General features: G+C 46.7%; 2 protein-coding genes across 2 annotated transcripts in view; one reads left to right on the top strand and one right to left on the bottom strand.

The window, feature by feature from the left end:
* Positions 1 to 7,756, top strand: part of VCP (valosin containing protein) — a 15,526-nt gene extending 7,770 nt beyond the window's left edge. Inside the window, exons 7-17 of the mRNA XM_008582411.1 lie at positions 1,212 to 1,314; positions 2,032 to 2,165; positions 2,244 to 2,379; positions 2,734 to 2,846; positions 3,250 to 3,414; positions 3,506 to 3,628; positions 3,905 to 4,117; positions 4,317 to 4,625; positions 4,875 to 5,030; positions 6,164 to 6,318; positions 6,591 to 7,756. Coding sequence (XP_008580633.1) covers positions 1,212 to 1,314; positions 2,032 to 2,165; positions 2,244 to 2,379; positions 2,734 to 2,846; positions 3,250 to 3,414; positions 3,506 to 3,628; positions 3,905 to 4,117; positions 4,317 to 4,625; positions 4,875 to 5,030; positions 6,164 to 6,318; positions 6,591 to 6,696 — 1,713 coding nt within the window. The 3' untranslated portion in view covers positions 6,697 to 7,756. The remainder of the gene's footprint in view (positions 1 to 1,211; positions 1,315 to 2,031; positions 2,166 to 2,243; positions 2,380 to 2,733; positions 2,847 to 3,249; positions 3,415 to 3,505; positions 3,629 to 3,904; positions 4,118 to 4,316; positions 4,626 to 4,874; positions 5,031 to 6,163; positions 6,319 to 6,590) is intronic.
* A 5,362-nt stretch (positions 7,757 to 13,118) lies between these two features.
* Positions 13,119 to 19,227, bottom strand: LOC103598431 (chromosome unknown open reading frame, human C9orf131). Its single transcript, XM_008582422.1, has 3 exons — positions 16,856 to 19,227; positions 16,370 to 16,499; positions 13,119 to 14,632 (listed from the first exon to the last, which is right to left on the bottom strand). The coding sequence occupies exons 1-3, from the start codon at positions 17,084 to 17,086 to the stop codon at positions 13,119 to 13,121; spliced, it is 1,875 nt and encodes a 624-aa protein (XP_008580644.1). The 5' UTR covers positions 17,087 to 19,227.
* Between the last annotated feature and the right edge of the window lie 881 nt (positions 19,228 to 20,108).

Here is a 20,108-nt window from a genome sequence, read left to right as displayed (position 1 = left end):
CTCGGTGTTGCTCCCGCGCCTCGCTCAGCCAGTGAGCGGGAACCGGTCTGTATGTGGGATCCGAACCCTCAGGCGGGAGCGCCGCCGCGCTTCCCAAGCGGCGCACTATCCAGTGCGCCACCGGGCCGGCCCTAGTAAGGGGATCTTAACCCTTGACTTGGTGTTGTCAGCACCACGCTCTCCCAAGTGAGCTAACCGGCCATCCCTATATAGGGATCCGAACCTGTGGCCTTGGTGTTATCAGCACTGCACTCTCCCAAAAGTGAGCCATGGGCCAGCCCAATAATTCCATCTTCTGTGTGCGCAGTTTTAATGTTCTGTCTGTATGAGGCCACAGAAAAGACAACTTCAAAGAAGAAAACTTGTGTTTGACTATAAGAAGAAGCATTCTAACATGATAAATCCTGGAGAGTTGTGATTATGGGAGTGAGTGAGCCTCTGGCAATGAAGAGAATAGACTCTGCTTTCTGAAATGGCTTAGCTAGAACTTGGCCGTTTATAAAATTGAGTCCTTTGTATAATGGCCTCTTTCATTTCCTTAGTCCTAGGATCTTCAAACTCACTCAGATGAGTTTCTTAGGGTGGTTTCTTTGCCCTTAATTTCAGCAAGTTGTCATCATAAATGTTGCCAGCTTTCTAGCGTTAATTTCCCTGCTGGTAATAAGAGTGAGTATGGCCTGAACTAAACTGTTTTCCTAGCATTTTCTGCTGAGGGCTCATTCTTTTTTTTTTTTTTTTTCCAAAGATGACCGGTAAGGGGATCTTAACCCTTGGCTTGGTGGTGTCAGCACCACGCGTGAGCAAACCGGCCATCCCTATATGGGATCCGAACCCGTGGCCCTGGTGTTATCAGCCCCGCACTCTCCCGAGTGAGCCACGGGCCGGCCCTGAGGGCTCATTCTTAATGATGTGAGGGTTGAACCCTGATTCTCATCCTCTCTAGAACCCTAGTCAAGCCATCTTAGAATGGGTGGGATTCAGGGCCAGCCCGTGGCTCACTCGGGAGAGTGCGGTGCTGATAACACCAGGGCCATGGGTTCGGATCCCATATAGGGATGGCCGGTTAGCTCACTGGGTGAGCATGGTGCTGAGAACACCAAGTCAAGTGTTAAGATCCCCTTACTGGTCATCCTTAAAAAAAAAAAAAAGAATGGGTGGGATTGGGAGAAAGCAGGAGTCTGAACCTAATGACACTCTGCACTGGTCCTTAGCCTCCTCGGGGAATCCTGCTTTATGGACCTCCTGGGACAGGGAAGACCCTGATTGCTCGAGCTGTGGCAAATGAGACTGGAGCCTTCTTTTTCTTGATCAATGGTAAGAGACTTGGTTCGTCTTGCATCTGGCTAGACCCAGTCCTGAGCTGGGTTTATCAAGAGTGGGAGAGCTTGTGGACACATCCATTTGCCTCTGTATGCTTGTGCACACAGTAGTGTCTTTCTTCTACTGGGGTGCATTACAGGCAGATGAGCAACAAGGAGAAGATATTTTACACTGGATTTCCCTGCCCTGTTCCCCCTTGAGAAAGATTGTGGAAGGGTTAAAGACACTTAGGGGGAGCAAGCTAGAATGAGAAAGCTAGAATGAGAAATCAAATCAAACTGTTTGTTTATTTGTGAGGGTTTGGGAAGATGGGCTGGGATCACTGGCTCTCTGAGAATGATTTTTAGCTGGTAGAGATCCAACTGGTGTGCTGGTGTGAGATCACTGGGATATTTAGCTGGTAGAGGTCCAACTGGTGAGCTGCCTGTCCTGCTGTGGCCAGAGGTCCCAGAGCATCTGCTATCATCTTCACACTTTCAGCTCTACTGTGAGAAAACTGTAGAGTCTCTTGGCTACTCTCCAGCCTGGCCTGGTGGCTATCCTGGGATAATGGCTGGTAGAGACTGTGAGAAGGTAGGCAGAGGTTACCACTTTCTCACTCAGGACCTGTTTCTGGGCAGAGCAAACAGGATAACTGATTTTTTTAGGGGGGTGGGGAAGGCTTGGGAAAGGATGTAGTTTTATCATTGTCTCCATTTTTTATCCTTTCAGGCCCTGAGATCATGAGCAAGTTGGCTGGTGAGTCTGAGAGCAACCTTCGTAAAGCCTTTGAGGAGGCTGAGAAGAATGCTCCTGCTATCATCTTCATTGATGAGCTGGATGCCATTGCTCCCAAAAGAGAGAAAGTAGGAGTTTACCTGAGGGAACGGTGGGGGGTTGAAAGGTCCTGACTTCACTTCTGACCAGACATCCTGTCCCGACAGACTCATGGGGAGGTGGAGCGGCGTATTGTATCACAGTTGTTGACCCTCATGGATGGCCTAAAGCAGAGAGCACATGTGATTGTCATGGCAGCAACCAACAGACCCAACAGCATTGACCCAGCCCTGCGGCGATTTGGTGAGGACCCCATATTTCTTTCAACCCTGTTCTTGCTCGTAGGGGGACTATAGCTTTACTGGGCTTAATCTCCTTGATCCTATCTCTGTCTTTCATCAACATCACCTAATCCTGAGGATTTCTTGAAGCTCTTTGCAGTGATAGGGCCCAGGGGTCCTTTCCCTTCTTCTGAGTCCTGTCTAGAGTGACCAGTCATCTTGGTTTGCCTGAGACTGAAAGATTTCCCAGGATATGGGACTTTCAGCATAACATCAGTACAGTCCTGGGCTAACTGAGATGGTTGGTTACCTTAGGTCTGTCCCTTCCTTCTGGACCAGAAATGAGCCCTGTCTATGTTCACGCACTGTCCCACAGGTCGCTTTGACAGGGAGGTAGATATTGGAATCCCTGATGCTACAGGACGCTTGGAAATTCTTCAGATCCATACCAAGAACATGAAGCTGGCAGATGATGTGGACCTGGAACAGGTGGAGTGGTGATGAGGGCTGAAAAGGAGTTAGGATATCTCTGTTTCTAGGCAGTTGCAGGGAACTGGCAAGGGACATAAGCTTATGATATGAGGAGATTGGTTTTGATTCCTGGGCAGGGGAAAGAAAGTAATCTGAGATTGAATTCAGGAAACTGGAGTTGGCATGTTTCTCAGTTGACACTGCATTAGAATAAACCAGAATTGTTGAGGCAGCTTTATTTCCAGGCTCCAAGTCCAGGCTTGAGTACTTGAAGCCCAGCCAATAAAGGGACTGCTAATATGTGCTCAAGGAAATGGGAGGACCCAGAGGTAGAAGTCAGGGGAAGGGGCCAGGATTCTGTTGTCTCCGAGCCTTCCAGGGCAGCTGGGTCTTAGAGACAGGATAGATCTTCTCTCTGCAGGTAGCCAATGAGACTCATGGGCATGTAGGTGCTGACTTAGCAGCCCTATGCTCGGAGGCTGCTCTGCAGGCCATCCGCAAGAAGATGGATCTGATTGACCTAGAGGACGAGACCATTGATGCTGAGGTCATGAACTCTCTGGCAGTTACTATGGATGACTTCCGGGTAAGGACCATACCCTCATCTCAGGTGTACAAACATATACTTTGACCCTTCTCTTGGTAAGTCTTATGCCTGTTTTTCTTCTCTTATTTAGTGGGCTTTGAGCCAGAGCAACCCATCAGCACTGCGGGAAACTGTGGTGGAGGTGCCACAGGTGACCTGGGAAGACATCGGCGGCCTGGAGGATGTCAAACGTGAGCTTCAGGAGCTGGTCCAGGTAGGGTAACTTGGTCCAGGGTGAGTCATTGCCTCAGTACATTGAAGTTGACTTGGGTGTTCTGAGGGTGTCAGCATACTCATCGCAAGAGTTGTGAGAGCACAACTCAGGAACCTGCTGTTCTCAGGTTTGAGGCACTAAGGAGCCTGCTTCTGGAAAACCTGGATCTTGTACTATGGGGTATACCATGAAGTGGTTGAGGAGATGCTTCTCTTTGGTCAGGTTTGTTTCACAGTTATGTATCTAGCCTTGAGTCCTCTTTCCTTTTCCTCCTAGTATCCTGTGGAGCACCCAGACAAATTCCTCAAGTTTGGCATGACACCTTCCAAGGGAGTTCTGTTCTATGGACCTCCTGGCTGTGGGAAAACCTTGCTGGCCAAAGCCATTGCTAATGAATGCCAGGCCAACTTCATCTCCATCAAGGGTCCTGAGCTGCTTACCATGTGGTTTGGGGAGTCTGAGGCCAATGTCAGGGAAATCTTTGACAAGGTGAGCTACAAGAGGCTGGGCGATCAATTCACTTGCTTGGGGGCAAGGTTGGGATAGAGGCTGTTTCTTTAGGAGAGTCAAAACCATCTTATTGCTTGCAGCTGAGCTGGGGCAGTGAAGGTCACTTCAATTTCCTTTCCAGCTGAGGTCTGAGAGACCAAATAGCATTAGTGCTTGAGTTAATCTGTCCCTTCCACAGGCCCGCCAAGCTGCCCCCTGTGTGCTATTCTTTGATGAGCTGGATTCAATTGCCAAGGCTCGTGGTGGTAACATTGGAGATGGTGGTGGGGCTGCTGACCGAGTCATCAACCAGATCCTTACAGAAATGGATGGCATGTCCACAAAAAAGAATGTGTTCATCATTGGCGCTACCAACCGGCCTGACATCATTGATCCTGCCATCCTACGACCTGGTCGCCTTGATCAGCTCATTTACATCCCACTTCCTGATGAGAAGTCCCGTGTTGCCATTCTTAAGGCCAACCTACGCAAGTCCCCAGTTGCCAAGGTGGGTGCAAGGTCATAGGCCGTGGGGACTTTTATGGGTCCTCAGGCTGGTGTAGAATGCTCTTTGGTTCCTGGATAAGGTTCCATTGGGGATTTCTGGAGTTAGGGGTGGTCTAAAGGAAAGGTGGAAGATTTGGGGGTATCTTGATAATAAAATGAGGCAGACTGGAGCTGGGAGTGCTTGGGTGAGGTCAGTGCATCCCAGGGGAGGAAAGTCTGAATACTAAGGTAGCTCTCTTGTTTCTTTTAGGATGTGGATTTGGAATTCCTGGCTAAGATGACTAATGGTTTCTCTGGAGCTGACCTGACAGAGATTTGCCAACGTGCTTGTAAGCTGGCCATCCGTGAATCCATTGAGAGTGAGATTAGGCGAGAACGGGAGAGACAGACAAACCCATCAGCCATGGTGAGTATGTGTCCTTTCCCCAGATGTGCCAAGCATGGGGAGTCAGAGAACAGTCTCCACTATGCCCTAGAGTTGAGAGTAGATGTTGGAAAGATCATCTGACTGAGAAGATATTTAGCAAGGCATCAAAGAGAAAGAATACTGAGGTGAATCCATTCAGTGTGGAATAAGGCTTAGAAGAGATGGGTAGGCTATATGCTCAGTCATCATGAGGAAAATCAAAGTATGATTGTACAGCAAACAAATAGAGCAGGGCTTTGAACCTAGGATCCATTGACCTATCCCTGGTCACGGGAGAGGGAGTCCACAGACCTCCCAAAATGAAATGCAAAGTTTGTGTGTGTGTCTAAGCTCCACGAAGGTAAGGACTTTGTCATCTTGCTTGTTTCCCACTGTGTCTTGGCACCATGCTTGGGACTGAATGGATTAATGAATGGCTTTACTTTTTGGAAGGGGTCTGTGATATCCTTCCTCCCTCCCATAAAAACTTAAAAACTACTGATGGTACTAATCCTAGGAAGCAGTTTCGTAAGTCCCAGCAATTGGGGTGGCCTCTCAATTGAAGAGAGAGGGTTTGAGCTGGGCTGTGAATAGAAGAGTAGAGTTTGGATAAAGGGAATAAGCAGCCCAAATAACTAGCCCTAATAGTAGGACTGCAGGAATTGGGAAAACCTCGGTGGATTTAAGAGTGTATATGTTACTGGAAGTGAGGCCACTAGCCATTGATATTTTCTTTTTAAATTTTGTGTTTATCAAGGTATAATATACATACAGTAAAATTCACCCTTTTTAGGTGCCATTTCCATGCTTTTTTACAAATGTATATAAGTTCTGTAACTATCACCACAATTGAGATAAAGAAATTCCTGTTACTTCAAAGTTCCCACTTCAGGCATCTTCTCCTTAAGCCCCCTGATGTGATTTCTGTCCCTACAGTTTTCCTTTTTCCAGAATGCATTAAGCTTTTAAGCAGAACATTGACTCAATTTTAGGGAATATGGCTTGGTAACTTAGTTCAGGTTGGATTGGAGGGAGACCAGTAAGCTACTGTAGTAATGGGAAGTGGGGAGGCCAGGGATGGAATCCAAGCTGGTCTGTAGCTATCCCTGTTGGTGTATTTACCAACCTTATAGGAGGTAGAAGAAGATGATCCAGTGCCTGAGATCCGCCGAGATCACTTTGAGGAAGCTATGCGCTTTGCCCGCCGTTCTGTTAGTGACAATGACATTCGGAAGTATGAGATGTTTGCCCAGACCCTTCAACAGAGTCGGGGCTTTGGCAGCTTCAGGTAATTTGGTTAATGGTAGTGGGCAGTGCTTAAGTTGCTTAAGGGGGGGGATCTATACAAACAAGGTGGTCGGGGAGTCCTAAGGAGGCTAGAGGGGCAGTTGTGAAAAAAAATTTTTTTTTTTTGACTGTCCAGTACAGGGATCTGAGCCCTTGACCTTGGTGTTATCAATGCTACTCTCTAACCAAGTGAGCTAACCAGCCAGCCCTGTAGTTGTGAAAGTCTTCATAGGACTTGTGCTAACCCTCTTTTTTGCTCTTGTTTTTGCACAGATTCCCTTCAGGGAACCAGGGTGGAGCTGGCCCCAGTCAGGGCAGTGGAGGTGGCACAGGTGGCAGTGTGTACACGGAAGACAACGATGATGACCTGTATGGCTAAGTGATGATGGCATTGAGTGCAGTGAGCTGGCCTGGCTGGACCTTGTTCCCTGGGGGTGGGGGAGCTTGCCCAGGAGGGACTAGGGATGCTCCCACAGCCTGCTTCATTCCTCAGTCTGAACAGTTCAGCTACAGTCAGACTCTGGACAGGGGGTTTCTGTTGCAAAAAATACAAAACAAAAGCGATAAAATAAAAGTGATTTTCATTTGGGAGGCAGAGAGTGAATTACCAACAGGGAATTGGGCCTTGGGCCTATGCCATTTCTGTTATAGTTTGGGGCAGTGCAGGGGACATGTGTGGGGTGTGAACCAGGGCACTACTGTCACCCCCACAGTAAAGCATCTGCACTTCACTCAATGTTGCCCGAGCCCTCCGTTCCCCATATCCAACCTGGGTAGGTGGGTTAGGGGCCACAGTTGCTGGGTGTTTATTATATAGAGAGTAGGTTGATTTTATTTTACACGCTTTTGAGTTAATGTTGGAAAACTAATCACAAGCAGTTTCTAAACCAAAAAAATGACATGTTGTAAAAGGACAATAAACGTTGGGTCAAAATGGAGCCTGAGTCCTGGCCCCTGTGCCTGCTTCTTTTCCTGGGAAGGGCCTTGGGCTACCCATCACCCCATTACTGCCAAGGCACTCTTCCAAATGTGAAATCCTGGAGGTAAGATTGCACCCTCTTCACCTCCTGATTAAGACTGGTATGATATCTACTGCTTTGTCCTGTGTCTGCAGTATCACTGGATAGGACTATGGTGAAGGGGAAACAGGCTGATGGAGCTCCAGATGTGGAGAATGTGGCATCCCTCCACCTATGTTTGATGTGGATGGTAAGGCTAGGTCTGCAGAGCTCCCTTATCCTGACCAAGGACTGTATTGCGGTGCCCTCTAAAAATCTTGGGATTGCAAAGTCATATAATTTCTGTCTGCAGGTGAATATTCTCTATACCCCCTTTTATGTATCTAAAAATCCCAAAGATTCACCCCCTGGTTGAAGATCACAATTATGTCCAGCTTTACTTTATGTAACTTGTATTATAAAAAAAGAGCTTTTTGCTAATATAAAATTCTAGTATTGGATTATTTTTTCTTAAGTAAACATTCTTCCCCTGCTCACGGATTGTTCATATGATTGTTTGCATAGTTTTGTATGAAGAGGTACAGAGTATCCTCTTCATTCAACAGATACCAGAGTAATCACTTAGTGCTTCTGGGGTTAGTACCATGATGCCTTACCCAAAGAAAGCGTGGTACAGAGACAGTAATCCACTGAGTCAAATTTGTATTGGTCATGCGGGGACTTATCCTAGGTGAGAAAGACCAGGCTCTGTTCTAGTCTACATAAACAATTCACAAGGATACAAGATACTAACGGTTGATTAAACTGGAGCATCTCTGGAACTCATGTGCTGTGAAATAGATATGTTTGCACTTTTGGGATTTGAATTGATAGTCCCTGGTTTTTCATGATGTTTTTTCTATCAGATTCTGTCTGGTCCTCTTTTGGTCTTCCCACTATTTAGATGTTCCTGATGGCTTAGCCTTCAGTCTTCTTCCCACTCTTAGTTTTGTCAGCCTCGCCTTAGTGACGGCCAAAGACAAGGTTATTTGGCGAAAGACTTTTGGTACCTCTCCATTAAGCTATGGGAATATGACTTAAGGCAAATGTCATTTTCCTTCCAAGATATGTAGAGATACTGGTTGATAGGTGCTAGAAATTTGTGTTTGAATGATTGGTTTGCTTTTACTTGTCATACAAAGTCTGTCTGTAGGGAAGACAGTTGGACTTCTATAGATTCTTTAGGAAAAACACCAGAGAAGATTTGTAGACAGAGGCTAATCTTAGTCAGGAAGCCTGGTTCTAGTTCTGGCACTTGTGCTTATAGCAGTGTAGCTGTGAACAAGGTGCTTAAATCTTTTGGGCCTTCAAGTTTCTCAATCTGATAAAATGATTGAAAGTGCTTTTTAAACTGTAGAAAGTAGTGTGAAGGACTGTTTTATTGTCAACTTACACCTGCAGAAGTCTGCATACTTACACCAAGAGGCAAATTATATAGGCAGTCTATTGCCCCCCCACAGTGTTCCCAGAAAGAAATTAGAATGTGATCTTAACTGTAGCTTATCACTTCTTTCCATAGGATAATTGCAATGATCAGAGGATGAGTTTCCGCCCAAAAATATGGCATCAAATAAAGGAACAACAGTATGCCATAGAGACAAAAGCAAAGGAGGAACTATAAACCTAACATCTTAGGATATATTTAGATTAAAGATATTGATCCTACAAATTACCCTGTGAGTCCACTGGACACACAATGCCCATGAAGAACACAGGTCTGCCAGTCATTAATTCAGTTGAACTGTGGCAAATGTTAAGTGATTTGTTACCGTTGCCAAGCCCTACAACCTACTGAGAGCTTTAAAAGACTTAAGAACATAGGATATAGATTTCTCATAAAGCTACCCAGAGAAGAATAGACTCATTAAATGTTCCCATGTCAAGTGGAAATTCAGAATTGCAGTCTTTGAGACCATAGTGGAGGGGGGAGGGAAAGTACCTTCAGTTCCACCCTTGGCCAGCAGATGGTGAGTTTTGGACTCAGACCCTATAGACAGGTTTGGGCTAAATAAAACTATGAAACAGCTGTGACATTAGTGAGAGGAGGCAAAGGATCAGCATGTCCCTCTGACTAGCTGGGCTTTTCAACCAAATATATAGACTAGAGGGAATATTGTAAAGTGGAAAGAGTACTGGACTGGGAATTTGGGCTTGACCTCACAGAACATCACTTTCTTTAAAGCCATGCTGTCAGGAATTGGGCGCACACATCATTAGTGGGGCTGCCAGGAAGGGGAAACTCTACCAAGATAGGAGAATCTGAAAAGGCTCCAGAGGTGGTGTGAGCTGGGCCTTAAAGGAATGTGGGAGACTATTGACATGAAGTTGGGGGGGAGCAGATTGAGTATAGGTCAGGGGCATGCTTAAGAAGCATAAGGTTAGACTAGCAAGGGAGTACTGGAGTGAATTTGGAGAGGTCAGGAACCATGTTGTAGAGAACCTCAAACGCCAGGACTGAACTTTATCCTAAAGTGTGGGTCCTCTGGAGGATTCAGTCGGGGAAGTAACATAGTTAGATTTCAGTGTTAATTCACTTTTCCCCCCTTTTTTCCAAGTGTATAGTACAGTATAAGCAAAATATTAAAAGTTAATATTTCCAATAGCCAGGCATCATTATCTTTAACCACTTTGGTGCGTATCTTTCTGGATCTTTTTATTTTTTTTCCTTTTTGTCTTTTTTACTGACCGGCAAAGGGATCGCAACCCTCGGTGTTGCGCCCGCACCGCGCTCAGCCAGTGAGCGGGAACCCGTCTCCACATGGGATCCGAACCCTCAGCAGGAGCCTCCCAAGCAGCGCACTCTCCAGTGCGCCACCGGGCCGGTCCTGGATCTTTTTTTAAAAAATGTATTTATTGTTAGCATATTCATTGTTACGGGGCCGGCCCATGGCTCACTTGGGAAAGTGTGGTGCTGATAACACCAGGGCCACGGGTTCAGATCCCTATATAGGGATGGTAGGGATGACCGGTTAGCTCACTTGGGAGAGCATGGTGCTGACAACACCAAGTCAAGGGTTAAGATCCCCTTACCAGTCATCTTTTAAAAACAAAAAAAAACCCAAAAAACAACCACGTTCATTGTTATGAATCATACTTATTCTTTATGCCTCTTATCCAATCTCTCCCCTCCCCCATTCCTCCTTCCCTCCCTCCCCTCTTGAATAACCATAGATTTGTTCAGCTGTTCCTCTGTTGTTTTGTTGCCTAGATCTGTCCAGTACTGAGACAGGTGTGATCAAGTCCTCCCCTATTATCGTAAATCATGTGCTGCTTCTATTACTCTGGAGTTGAGAGTCCGGCTTGCCATTGGCATGGTGGCTGTGACTGCTGCTATAGAGACTAGCCGCTTTTGTGGCAGCCGTGGCAATTATGGTGGCTACAGTGGGCTACCTGTGTGGAAATAGTGGTTTTGGTATGCTCTTTACCTGGTTGTGGCTGGGTTCAGCTTCACCCAGCTCCATGCCTTAGGACCCTGGTGGGGCCCCGGAGCGGTGGCAGCAGCTTGCTTAGTTGCAGCTGGGTTCAGCTTCCCCCCAGTTCCATGCCTCAGGACCCCAGTGGGGCCCCAGGGCAGTTTCTGGATCTTTTTCTATGTTGTGTATAAATGTGTGTTTACCTGTCGTGTTTTTAAAACCAAATGGAAATCATACTACTGTGTAACTTTTTTTTTTAAGTCAATAAACTCCACTTTTCCTTTCAGCAAATTTTGCAGAGGTTTCCCAAGTGACCCAAATAATGTCATTCACAGCTATTTTCACCAAACCAATATCTAATATGGGACCATAAGTTGCATTTGTTATGTTCTTTTACTTGATCTTTTATGACACTTACTTGCCAAAGAGATTGTGTCAGTTGACTTCTAGAGAGGTATAGCCATGTGGAGAATGGATTAGAAAGAAATATGGCAACCAATTTATTAAGAAATGATGACTGGCCTAAGACATTGGTAGTGGAAATGGAGAGGTGAAGATAGATTTGAAATACATTTTATAGGTAAAATTGACAGGGTTCACTGATGTATTAGATCAGGGAGGAGGGAGGAGTCAAGGATGACAGGCTTCTAGTTTATGTATTTAGGTGGATGTTATAACCTTTCAATAGGAATGGGCACATTAGAAGTCAGAGATAAAAGGGAAAGTAGTAGTTTTTGAACAATTTGAATATTCTAGTAGGTTGTTGGATATGTGAATCTGAGACCTAGAGATGCTTAAAAATGAACATGTTTTTTGCAGTATGGCATATTTAATGGAATGGGTTCAAGACATTCTATTTTTTATATATGATATTGGTAAATTGGACATCATTTTTGATGGGGGGGTCAGGGGTAGATTTTCACCTAATACCACACTCAGAACTTAGATTAACAATCTAAGCATAAATATACTAAACTTAAAAGTGCCAGAAGAAAGTGTTTTAGAAGTCATAAAGTAGGGGCCGGCCCATGCCCACTCGGGAGAGTGTGGTGCTGACAACACCAAGGCCGCGGGTTCGGATCCCATACAGGGATGGGCGGTTAGGTCACTGGGTGAGCATGGTGCTGACAACCCAAGTCAAGGGTTAAGATCTCCTTACGGTCATCTTTTGTAAAAAAAAAAAAAAAAAAACAAAGTAAAATGTTGGTAGATTTAACTGCATAAAAATTCATTTAGTTTTTATACAGTAGAAGTCATCATAAAATTAGACAATAAGGTACAGTTTGGGAGAAAATAATGCGCAACATACATGACAGGTTGTGTTAATATCTCTTATGGACAGGATAATGGCTCCCATCATGTCCACGTCTTAATTCCTGAAACCTATGCCTATATTATTTTACCTGGCAAAGGGGATTTAAGGTTGTAGATGTAATTGAGGTTGCTAATCAACTGACTCTAGGAAGAATGTCCTGGATTGTCCAGGTGGGCCCAGTGTGTAATCACAGAAATCCTTAAACATGGGAGAGGGAGGTGAAAGAGGTCAGTGATGCTATGTGAGAAGTCTCCTTGACTTTGCTAGCTTTGGTGATGGTGGAAGGAGGCCAATAGCCAAGGAATGCGGGCAGCCACCAGAAGCTGGGAAAGGCAAGAAGTGAATCCCATTCGGACCCTATAGAAAGGAACATGGCCCTGCCAACCTCTTGATTTTAGCTCCATGAGACATGTGTCAGACTTACTGCAAAATAAATTTGTGGTGTTTTGTGATAATTTGTTATAGCATCAGTAGAAGAAAGCAGAGGACTGAGAAGAAATCAGATACGTGGAGAACTTGTGGGTCATGTGGGTAAAGAAAGGGCCCATACCCAGGACCAAGAACACTAGACCCAGACTGGGGCTCATGTGAATGGATGCATTTTTCTGTTCATTTGCTAAGAAGTCTTTCCCGCTCAAGGGCAGTATTGGGCTGTTCTTCCCTGGCCCTGCAGCCTTACCCTGGAGAGCAGGGCTGTGTAGGCTCCAGATGTAATCTGTGAAAGTCTAGAAAAGAAAGTTAAGTCTGGGCCGGCCCGGTGGCGCACTGGAGAGGGTTGCGATCCCGTTACCAGTCAGTAAAAAAGACAAAAAGGAAAAAAAAAAAAAGAAAGTTAAGTCTGTAGAATCCTGAGCTCTCTACTTCTGGGATCTGATCCTGAAGGGATATGGCTATAGCAGAAGTTAATTGGGAACTGACATTCCCAGTACCCTAGTCTACAAAGAACACATGAGTAGGATTTATCTAGTTCAGCTTGTTTATTAGGATTTCTTTTTTTGTCTCTCCATCTCCCCACCCTCACCTGGTTTGGCTTCAGGTCTTGGGGTACTGGGTGCTAGTACTACCAGCCTTTCCTCTACTGAATAAATTTAGTGGGCAGGAGTCCATGGGTACATAGAAAGTTGGCTAACACCCTTTGGAGACCTGTGGTAAGTGGAGCCTGGGGTGTGAGAAAAGAAAGGTGCTTCTTCATGTGGGCCTGAGGACAGTGCGTACAGTGGCGAGCGTTCAGGATGTCACCAGCTCCCAGCTTTGCCTGTTGCTGATCCTTTGGATTTGAAGCCTTGGGGAGAAGCTGCTGGGGAAGAATAGTGTGTTGAGAACTCTGTCCCCTGTGGTGAGACTTTTGGGAAAGTCTGCTTACAGGGTCCTCTGCTAGTTTTTGGGCCTGGGCAGGGTGGCTCTTCACTGTGACTGTGGATGACCTCGATTTTGTATTTTCTCCTCCATGGTCTCCTGCTTTGGGTTTTCTGGGGCTCTTTTTCTTTTTGGCTGAAGCCTTGTCCTGTCTTTTGCCTGAGGCCAAAACCTCAGGGTTTGAAGGCTCTCCCAGGTCTGGACAGTTCTTCCCAGCCTGCATGCGAACACATGGACCCTGGGATGGGACCTGGGCCACCATCTTCCCCTTTCTTGTCTCCTTCCGAGACCCGTGTTCTGCCTTGTGAGACCCTTGTGGCTGAGGCTGAGAAGAGGAGTGGGAGTGATAACCGTGGAGAGCCTGGACAGGCTGAGTTACTGTGTTTGGAAGTTTTTGCAGATGACAACTTGAAGAGTGGGGGCACAGGTTAGGGGGATTTGTCAGCTTTTGGTGGCAGGAAGATAATCCCCAGGAGTCTGGAGTTGTAGAGCTCAGGGTAGAGGAGCTGCAAAATGGTTGACTTTGGCAAGGGGATCTAGAAGCAGGCCTCCGCTGCAGTTTCTTCAGCTTGAGTTCCAGCTCTCTACTCCAGTGCCAGGCGTGGATCCCAGGGTGGGTGAGCACCTCTGGGACACCCTTTCCCTGGGAAGGTGGAACCTCTGCCTCAGCCCCTGGGAACATCTCTTCTTTGGGTAGACCAGGCTGTGTGGGCTCAATATTCAAAGCTTCAGCTAAGGTGGGAGGCCAGGGTACTGGCTTTAGGCGATCCACTGCTGAAGGGCTGGGGCCCTGGGGGACCTCTCTTTGTGCCTTTCTCTGCACAAATTCAAGGTCAATGTGTGGCTGTGGTAGAGGAGCAGGGAGTGAGCTGGGGGCTGGGAGCTCAGTGGCCCAGCAGTTCTCTCTCTGCTCTGCTTCTTTTTCCTCAGGTTTGCAGTTGCATTGGTCTCCGGTATGCTCAGTTATGTGGGACTTTGAAACAGAGTTTGGGGGTGGGCTGGGGCCCCAAACCAGGGACACAGGAAAACAACAGTTCTCTTTCTGCTCCATATCCTCCCCAACAGGTTCAGGGTCAGACAGGACTCCCAGGGGACCGGCTCTATGCAGGTCTTGGGGTACACTGCAAGCTGAGAGCTCAGAGGAGTTTTTTTTCCTTTTTATGCCCCCACATTTAGCCTCAGAATCAAAGAGGACCCCCATTGGACTAATTCTGAGGGGCTCCAATACAAGAGCTGGGGATGGGCTGAGGGCCAGAGATGGGGGCTCAGAAGCCCAGGAATTCCTGGAATGCTCAGTGTCCTTCCATGTAGGTTCTGATGTAGTGAGGCCTTCCACAGGATTGATTCTGTGTGGCTCTATAAGGGGGGCTAGAGGTGCTCTATGGGCAGGGTCTGGGGAGTCAGACACCTGGAGGTCCTCTCTCTGCCTCATGGTCTCCCACAAAGCTTTGGACTCAGTCAGGACTCTCTGGGGGCACGTTGCTAGAGACTCCAGTAGACAGGCTGAGGGAAGGCTCGGAGGTGAAACTGTGTCTGCAGGCACCCAAAGATTTTCTCTACCTTGCATGCTATTTCGTGGAGTTTCAGATCCTGATGGGACACACGCAGGGCTGGTTCCGTAGAGCCTTGGGTTGAGATCCAAGGCTGAGTTTTCCCTGCATCCCCACTGGGGTTCATATCCAGGTGGATCTTCTAGGGGACTCGCTCTCTGGAGTTTTGGCAGGGAGTCTAGGGGAGGACAGGGGGTTGGCATTGGAGACTCAGAGGCCTGAGGGTTCTCTCTGTATCGCATGGTTCCCCTAAAGTCTTTAGGTACAGAAAGTTCTTCGGGTCTGACTCTTTTGGGTTCTAACAGAGAAGCTGGGGGTAGGCAGGGGGCTGGCATTGGGGGCTCAGATGGTCGGGGGCTCTCTTTATGTTTTGTAGTTCTCCACTGAGTCTCATATCCTGGTGGAACTGCCAGGGGTCTAGTTCCATGGGGCTCTGTCATGGGGACTAGGGATTGGCAAGGGACCAAGACTCGGGGCTCAGAGATCTGAGAGTTCTCTTTCTGCCCATTGGTTTCCCAGAGGGTCTTAGATCCATACAGGCCTCCTGTAGGGCTGACTCCCTGAAGTTCTGGCAGGGAGGCTGGGGTTCGGCTGGGAAACGGCATTGCTGGCTCAGAAACTTTGGGGTTCTCGTTTTGCTCCAAGGTCCTCCATTGGGCCTCAGACCTAGTCAGGACTCCCAGAGGACTAGAGGGATACAGCAGAGATCCCTCTGCAGAGGCAGAGGGTAAATCTGGATCATGTTGGAGGCTGGGGTCCCATGGCATCCCCCACCAGGACTCAGATGAGAAGAGCTTGGAGGGCCTGGTTCTTTGGAGTTCCAGCTGTGGGTATAGGGCTTGATCCTCTGAGACCCAAGGGACCTCTTTCTGCTGCGTAAGCCACTGTGTGTGTGGCTCAGTGCCAGATAGGACTTCCTTGTGGTCCAGATGGAGGGGTGGTGATGGGACAGGAGGGGAAGATGGAGGTGGAAATAGCTGAGGATTGGGGGCCATCCGTTCCAGGTCTTCCATGGTATGGGCTCTATTGGTAGGAAACTGGGTTGGGGAGCAATACTGGGAAAGCAGCAGATTGGATCTAGGCAGGAAGGCAAGCTTGTTGAAGAAGACAGAAGGACAAACAATTAACTTCATGGGAGAGGGGCCACCTGAGCTCAGGAAGATGGCTTCCAAGGACTCGCTGTGCAGAGAGGGGAGGCCCCAGAAGAGCTGGCTTTTTCTCTGCTGCAGGTGGCTCCCTGATGCTATCTTATGCCTCAAAGGTAGTTTAGTCAGGATCTGGAAGATGGGAAAGGGTCTGGAAGGCCTTGAGGACTCTGTGAGTATTTGCTGTGATGTTCCTGTGGCCTTGGACCCACAGGATGGCTGTGGTGGGGCTGAAGTGGCTTGCTCTCCAATGGGAGTATCTTTGGAAGGAGAACATGGCTTCAGTGGATCCAGAGATACCTCTTCTTCTTCCTCCTCTTCCCCCTCTTCTTCATCATCTTCCTCCTCTGATTTCTGCTTCAATAGGCGACCAAGGAAGGCCACATGGTACAGAAGTGGTAGGCCCTGGGGAATAGAGAATGATACTATTGGGTTTGAAGCCTTTTCAGAGACACAGGTCTGTCATGAAGCCCTCAGCCTCTGCTCCACATCCAGAGTGAACAGTCACTCATGTGGGCTCCTCATCCAGTGTTAATGGTCATTACCCAGTCATCATTTAGAGATCAGCATTTCCTCCTGTAACTCTACTTCACTCACCTGGCTTCAAATCCAGTGTCACTGGTGACTAACCCAGCCTCACATCTGGGACTTACAGTCACTCACCTGGGCCCACATCCATACTGGTGACCCCTCATCTGACCTCACAGGTGGTATCAACAGTCATTCACCCAGCTGTACATCCATGGTCAGAGGTAACCCACCTTGCCTTGTATCATGCCCCCAGAACACCAGGACTGGAGCTGTCGCCACTTCCAAAACTGCCACCATCTCTGGATCTGCCAAACAATGAACAAGAATAGTGTCACCAAATTCCCTGGACTCTGGAGGCAGCTATTACCACAGTGCCTGCAGGCCAAGACATGGGTCAGCTGGCCCCAAAGAAGCCCTATCTCCCCCTCAACTCTGAGTAGATCCTTCAGTAGCCATTCCATTCTCCTCAGCCTAGTGGCGGTTTATCCTGAGGTCATCACTGCATCACAGAACAAAGAACTCCCATCCCCCACATGGGCTCAGTCCTAACAGCCTTCTTGAATTTAAAGCCAAAAATTGCTTCCATCAGACAGCTCATACTTTGTACAGTGAAATCTGGATGATCCCCTTTTGTCTTGATTGCCAAAGTCAGAATTACGCTTTAGGCATTATGATTAAGGACATGTTTCTAGCACCAAACCGCCTTATTCGAATCTTAGCTCTGCTATTTCCTATCTGTGAACCCTTAGTCAAACTACTTAATGTTTCAGTGCCTCAGTTTTATCATCTATAAAATGGGGGATAATGTTAATACCACTTAGGGTTGTTCTGAATATTAAATGAATAAAGTATATGCTTAGAATAATAAATACCTGGTACATAGTGTATACCATAGTAAAAATTTATTTAATGTTCCTGATTATAAGCCTCATTCCATCTTTAATAGATAGGGATCTATCCTCTTTTTTATGCCCATGTCAGCTGTGAACTGTCTTATTTAACTTTAGGTTGCCTGAGATCTTTTTGAGAAGGAACATGTTAAGGATGACAAATAGCCCAAATATGCTTGACTATTTCTCTTCATTTACTCCTCTTTCTCCAGAAACTACCACTCTTCCATGTCAACCCTTCCTTTCAGGCCAAACTTCAATTTCTGCCTTTCCAATTTAACAGCTCCGCCCATGCCCCCATCAAAGGCCAACTTATTCTGGTAGAAAGAGTGCTGAGCTGAAATTGAGGAGATGGGTTCTCTAGCTCTGTTACTGATCGGTCATGTGGTCTTGAGAAACCAAGAAAAGTTTCTCCATTCGTACCATGAATTGGACTAGATTCATCACTTGACATACATTTATTGAATGCCTATTATGAATCAGTCATATCACTCAGCCTTGAGGCAATAGAAGTGACAGAATCTCTGCACTAAAGTAGGTCCCATTTCAGTGGGGGAAATGGTCAAGTAACAGACAATGAAAATAGAGAGATGCATAAGGTATTATGGGGGCAGAGAAGAGATATCTATCTTTTTAAGCAACTTTTTCAGTTGCTTGTTGCGAGGTGCTTCCAAGAAGAGATGATTAATGCTTGCTTTGGTGAACCAAGAAAATGAGGGTGTAGTGTAAGGAGTGAGAGGAGGACAGTCCAAGCAGTAGGAACAGCCTCGATAAGGTGCTAGGGCAGAGAAAACATGTTCTAGTACAGAAATTTGAAGGTATTTCAGTGTGGTTGTAGCAAAGGGTAGGGCTTAGGGAAGTCATAGAAAGTGAATCTGGAAAGACAAGATCACAAAGGGCCCTGAATACCACGCTAAGAGGTTGGAAATCTATCATGAAGGTGGTGGGAAACCATTGAAAAGTGTTTTTCTGTTCTGTTTTGTTTTGCTTTTTTGGTGGCTGGCTGGTGCAGGGATCGCACCCTGAAAAGTTTCAAACAGGGAAATGACAGGGTCAAATTTGTGTCTTGCAGAACACAGAGACTAAATTGCAAGTGTTAGGGGACTCTTGCTTTAGATAGAGCAAAACAAAAAATGAGGCCTGAACCACGGCAGTGATGGTGGGAACTGAGAAAAATGGATTTGAGTATAATTCCAAAGATGTAATTGATTAGGCTAAGTTACCAATGGGATGCAGTGGGGGAGAAAGTAAGTTGACAATGACTCCAGGGTTTCTGACTTGGAAAACTGGATGTATGTTGGTGCCATTTCACTGAGATTAGGAACACAGACCTGGGAACCAATTTAAGGTGGTGGTGGGGTGTGATGGCTTCAATTTTTAGATGTTAGATTTTAGATGTTTCAATTTGAGGTTCTTTGACACATGGATCTGAAGCTTGGGAGAGCAGTCTATGGGTGAGATGTAGATTAGACATCTGGCAGCATATATGCAGCAGCTGAAACCATAGAATAAAGGTGAACTACTGATATGTAACATTTGAGCAGACATTGTGGCCAGCACTGTTTTTTTAAAAACTTGAATGAGTAGCCAATATTGTAAATCAGTAGATTGTACATAGTAATCAATATTTCCAACTTAAAATCTGGGCCGACCCCGTGGCTCACTCGGGAGAGTGTGGCGCTGGGAGCACAGCGACGCTCCTGCCGCGGGTTCGGATCCTATATAGGGATGGCCGGTGCGCTCACTGGCTGAGCGCGGTGCGGGTGACACCACACCAAGGGTTGTGATCCCCTTACCGGTCACAAAAAATAAATAAATAAATAAATAAATAAATAGCCTGATTTCTTAAAAAAAAAAAAACAAAACAAAATCTGGCAACACTGGACTTGCATTCCCACAAAGGAAAGACCATTCAGAGCAGGAAAGACCATTCAGAGATAAGTAGCATTTGTTCCCTTTGGAATGGACATGTGCCATGTGCTCTCCAGTTCACCGCAGTTCTCACCATGTTCTTATAGTTAATGCCAAGACTAAAGGCTAGTTGCTGTTTATCATTATGTCTGTAATTTTTTTTTTTTTTTTTGTCTTTGTCTTTTTCCGTGTCTGGCAACGGATTGCAACCCTCAGTGTTGCCCCCGTACCGGACCGGGGACCGGCAACGGGATCGCAACCCTCGGTGTCGCTCCCGCGCCTCGCTCAGCCAGTGAGCGGGAACCGGTCTGTATGTGGGATCCGAACCCTCGGGCGGGAGCGCCGCCGCGCTTCCCAAGCGGCGCACTATCCAGTGTGCCACCGGGCCGGCCCCTGTAATTTTGTTTTATTGCACTTGTCCATTTGTACTCATTTGTATTACCTGCCTGGTATTTGAGTTTGCAACCTCTGGATGAAGAAGGTAAGTTGAGACTTGGTGGGAAACAGAGAAGGCAATACTGAATACTTATTCTTTGCTTGTTAATTTTCATATATGGCAAGATAATTGACCAGGTTATTAATTTCTGTCTCCTACTCCTTGCCAGAGAAGACGCACAGTAGGATAAAAAGGTAACTAACTCTTCTTTCTTTCTATAATTCTGGGTTTCTTGTCCCATGGAGT

The sequence above is a fragment of the Galeopterus variegatus genome, unplaced genomic scaffold (assembly GCF_000696425.1).
Source record: "Galeopterus variegatus unplaced genomic scaffold, G_variegatus-3.0.2 Scaffold2606, whole genome shotgun sequence".
Taxonomy (NCBI): Eukaryota; Metazoa; Chordata; class Mammalia; order Dermoptera; family Cynocephalidae; genus Galeopterus; species Galeopterus variegatus.
This window is presented reverse-complemented; position numbering and strand designations above follow the sequence as displayed.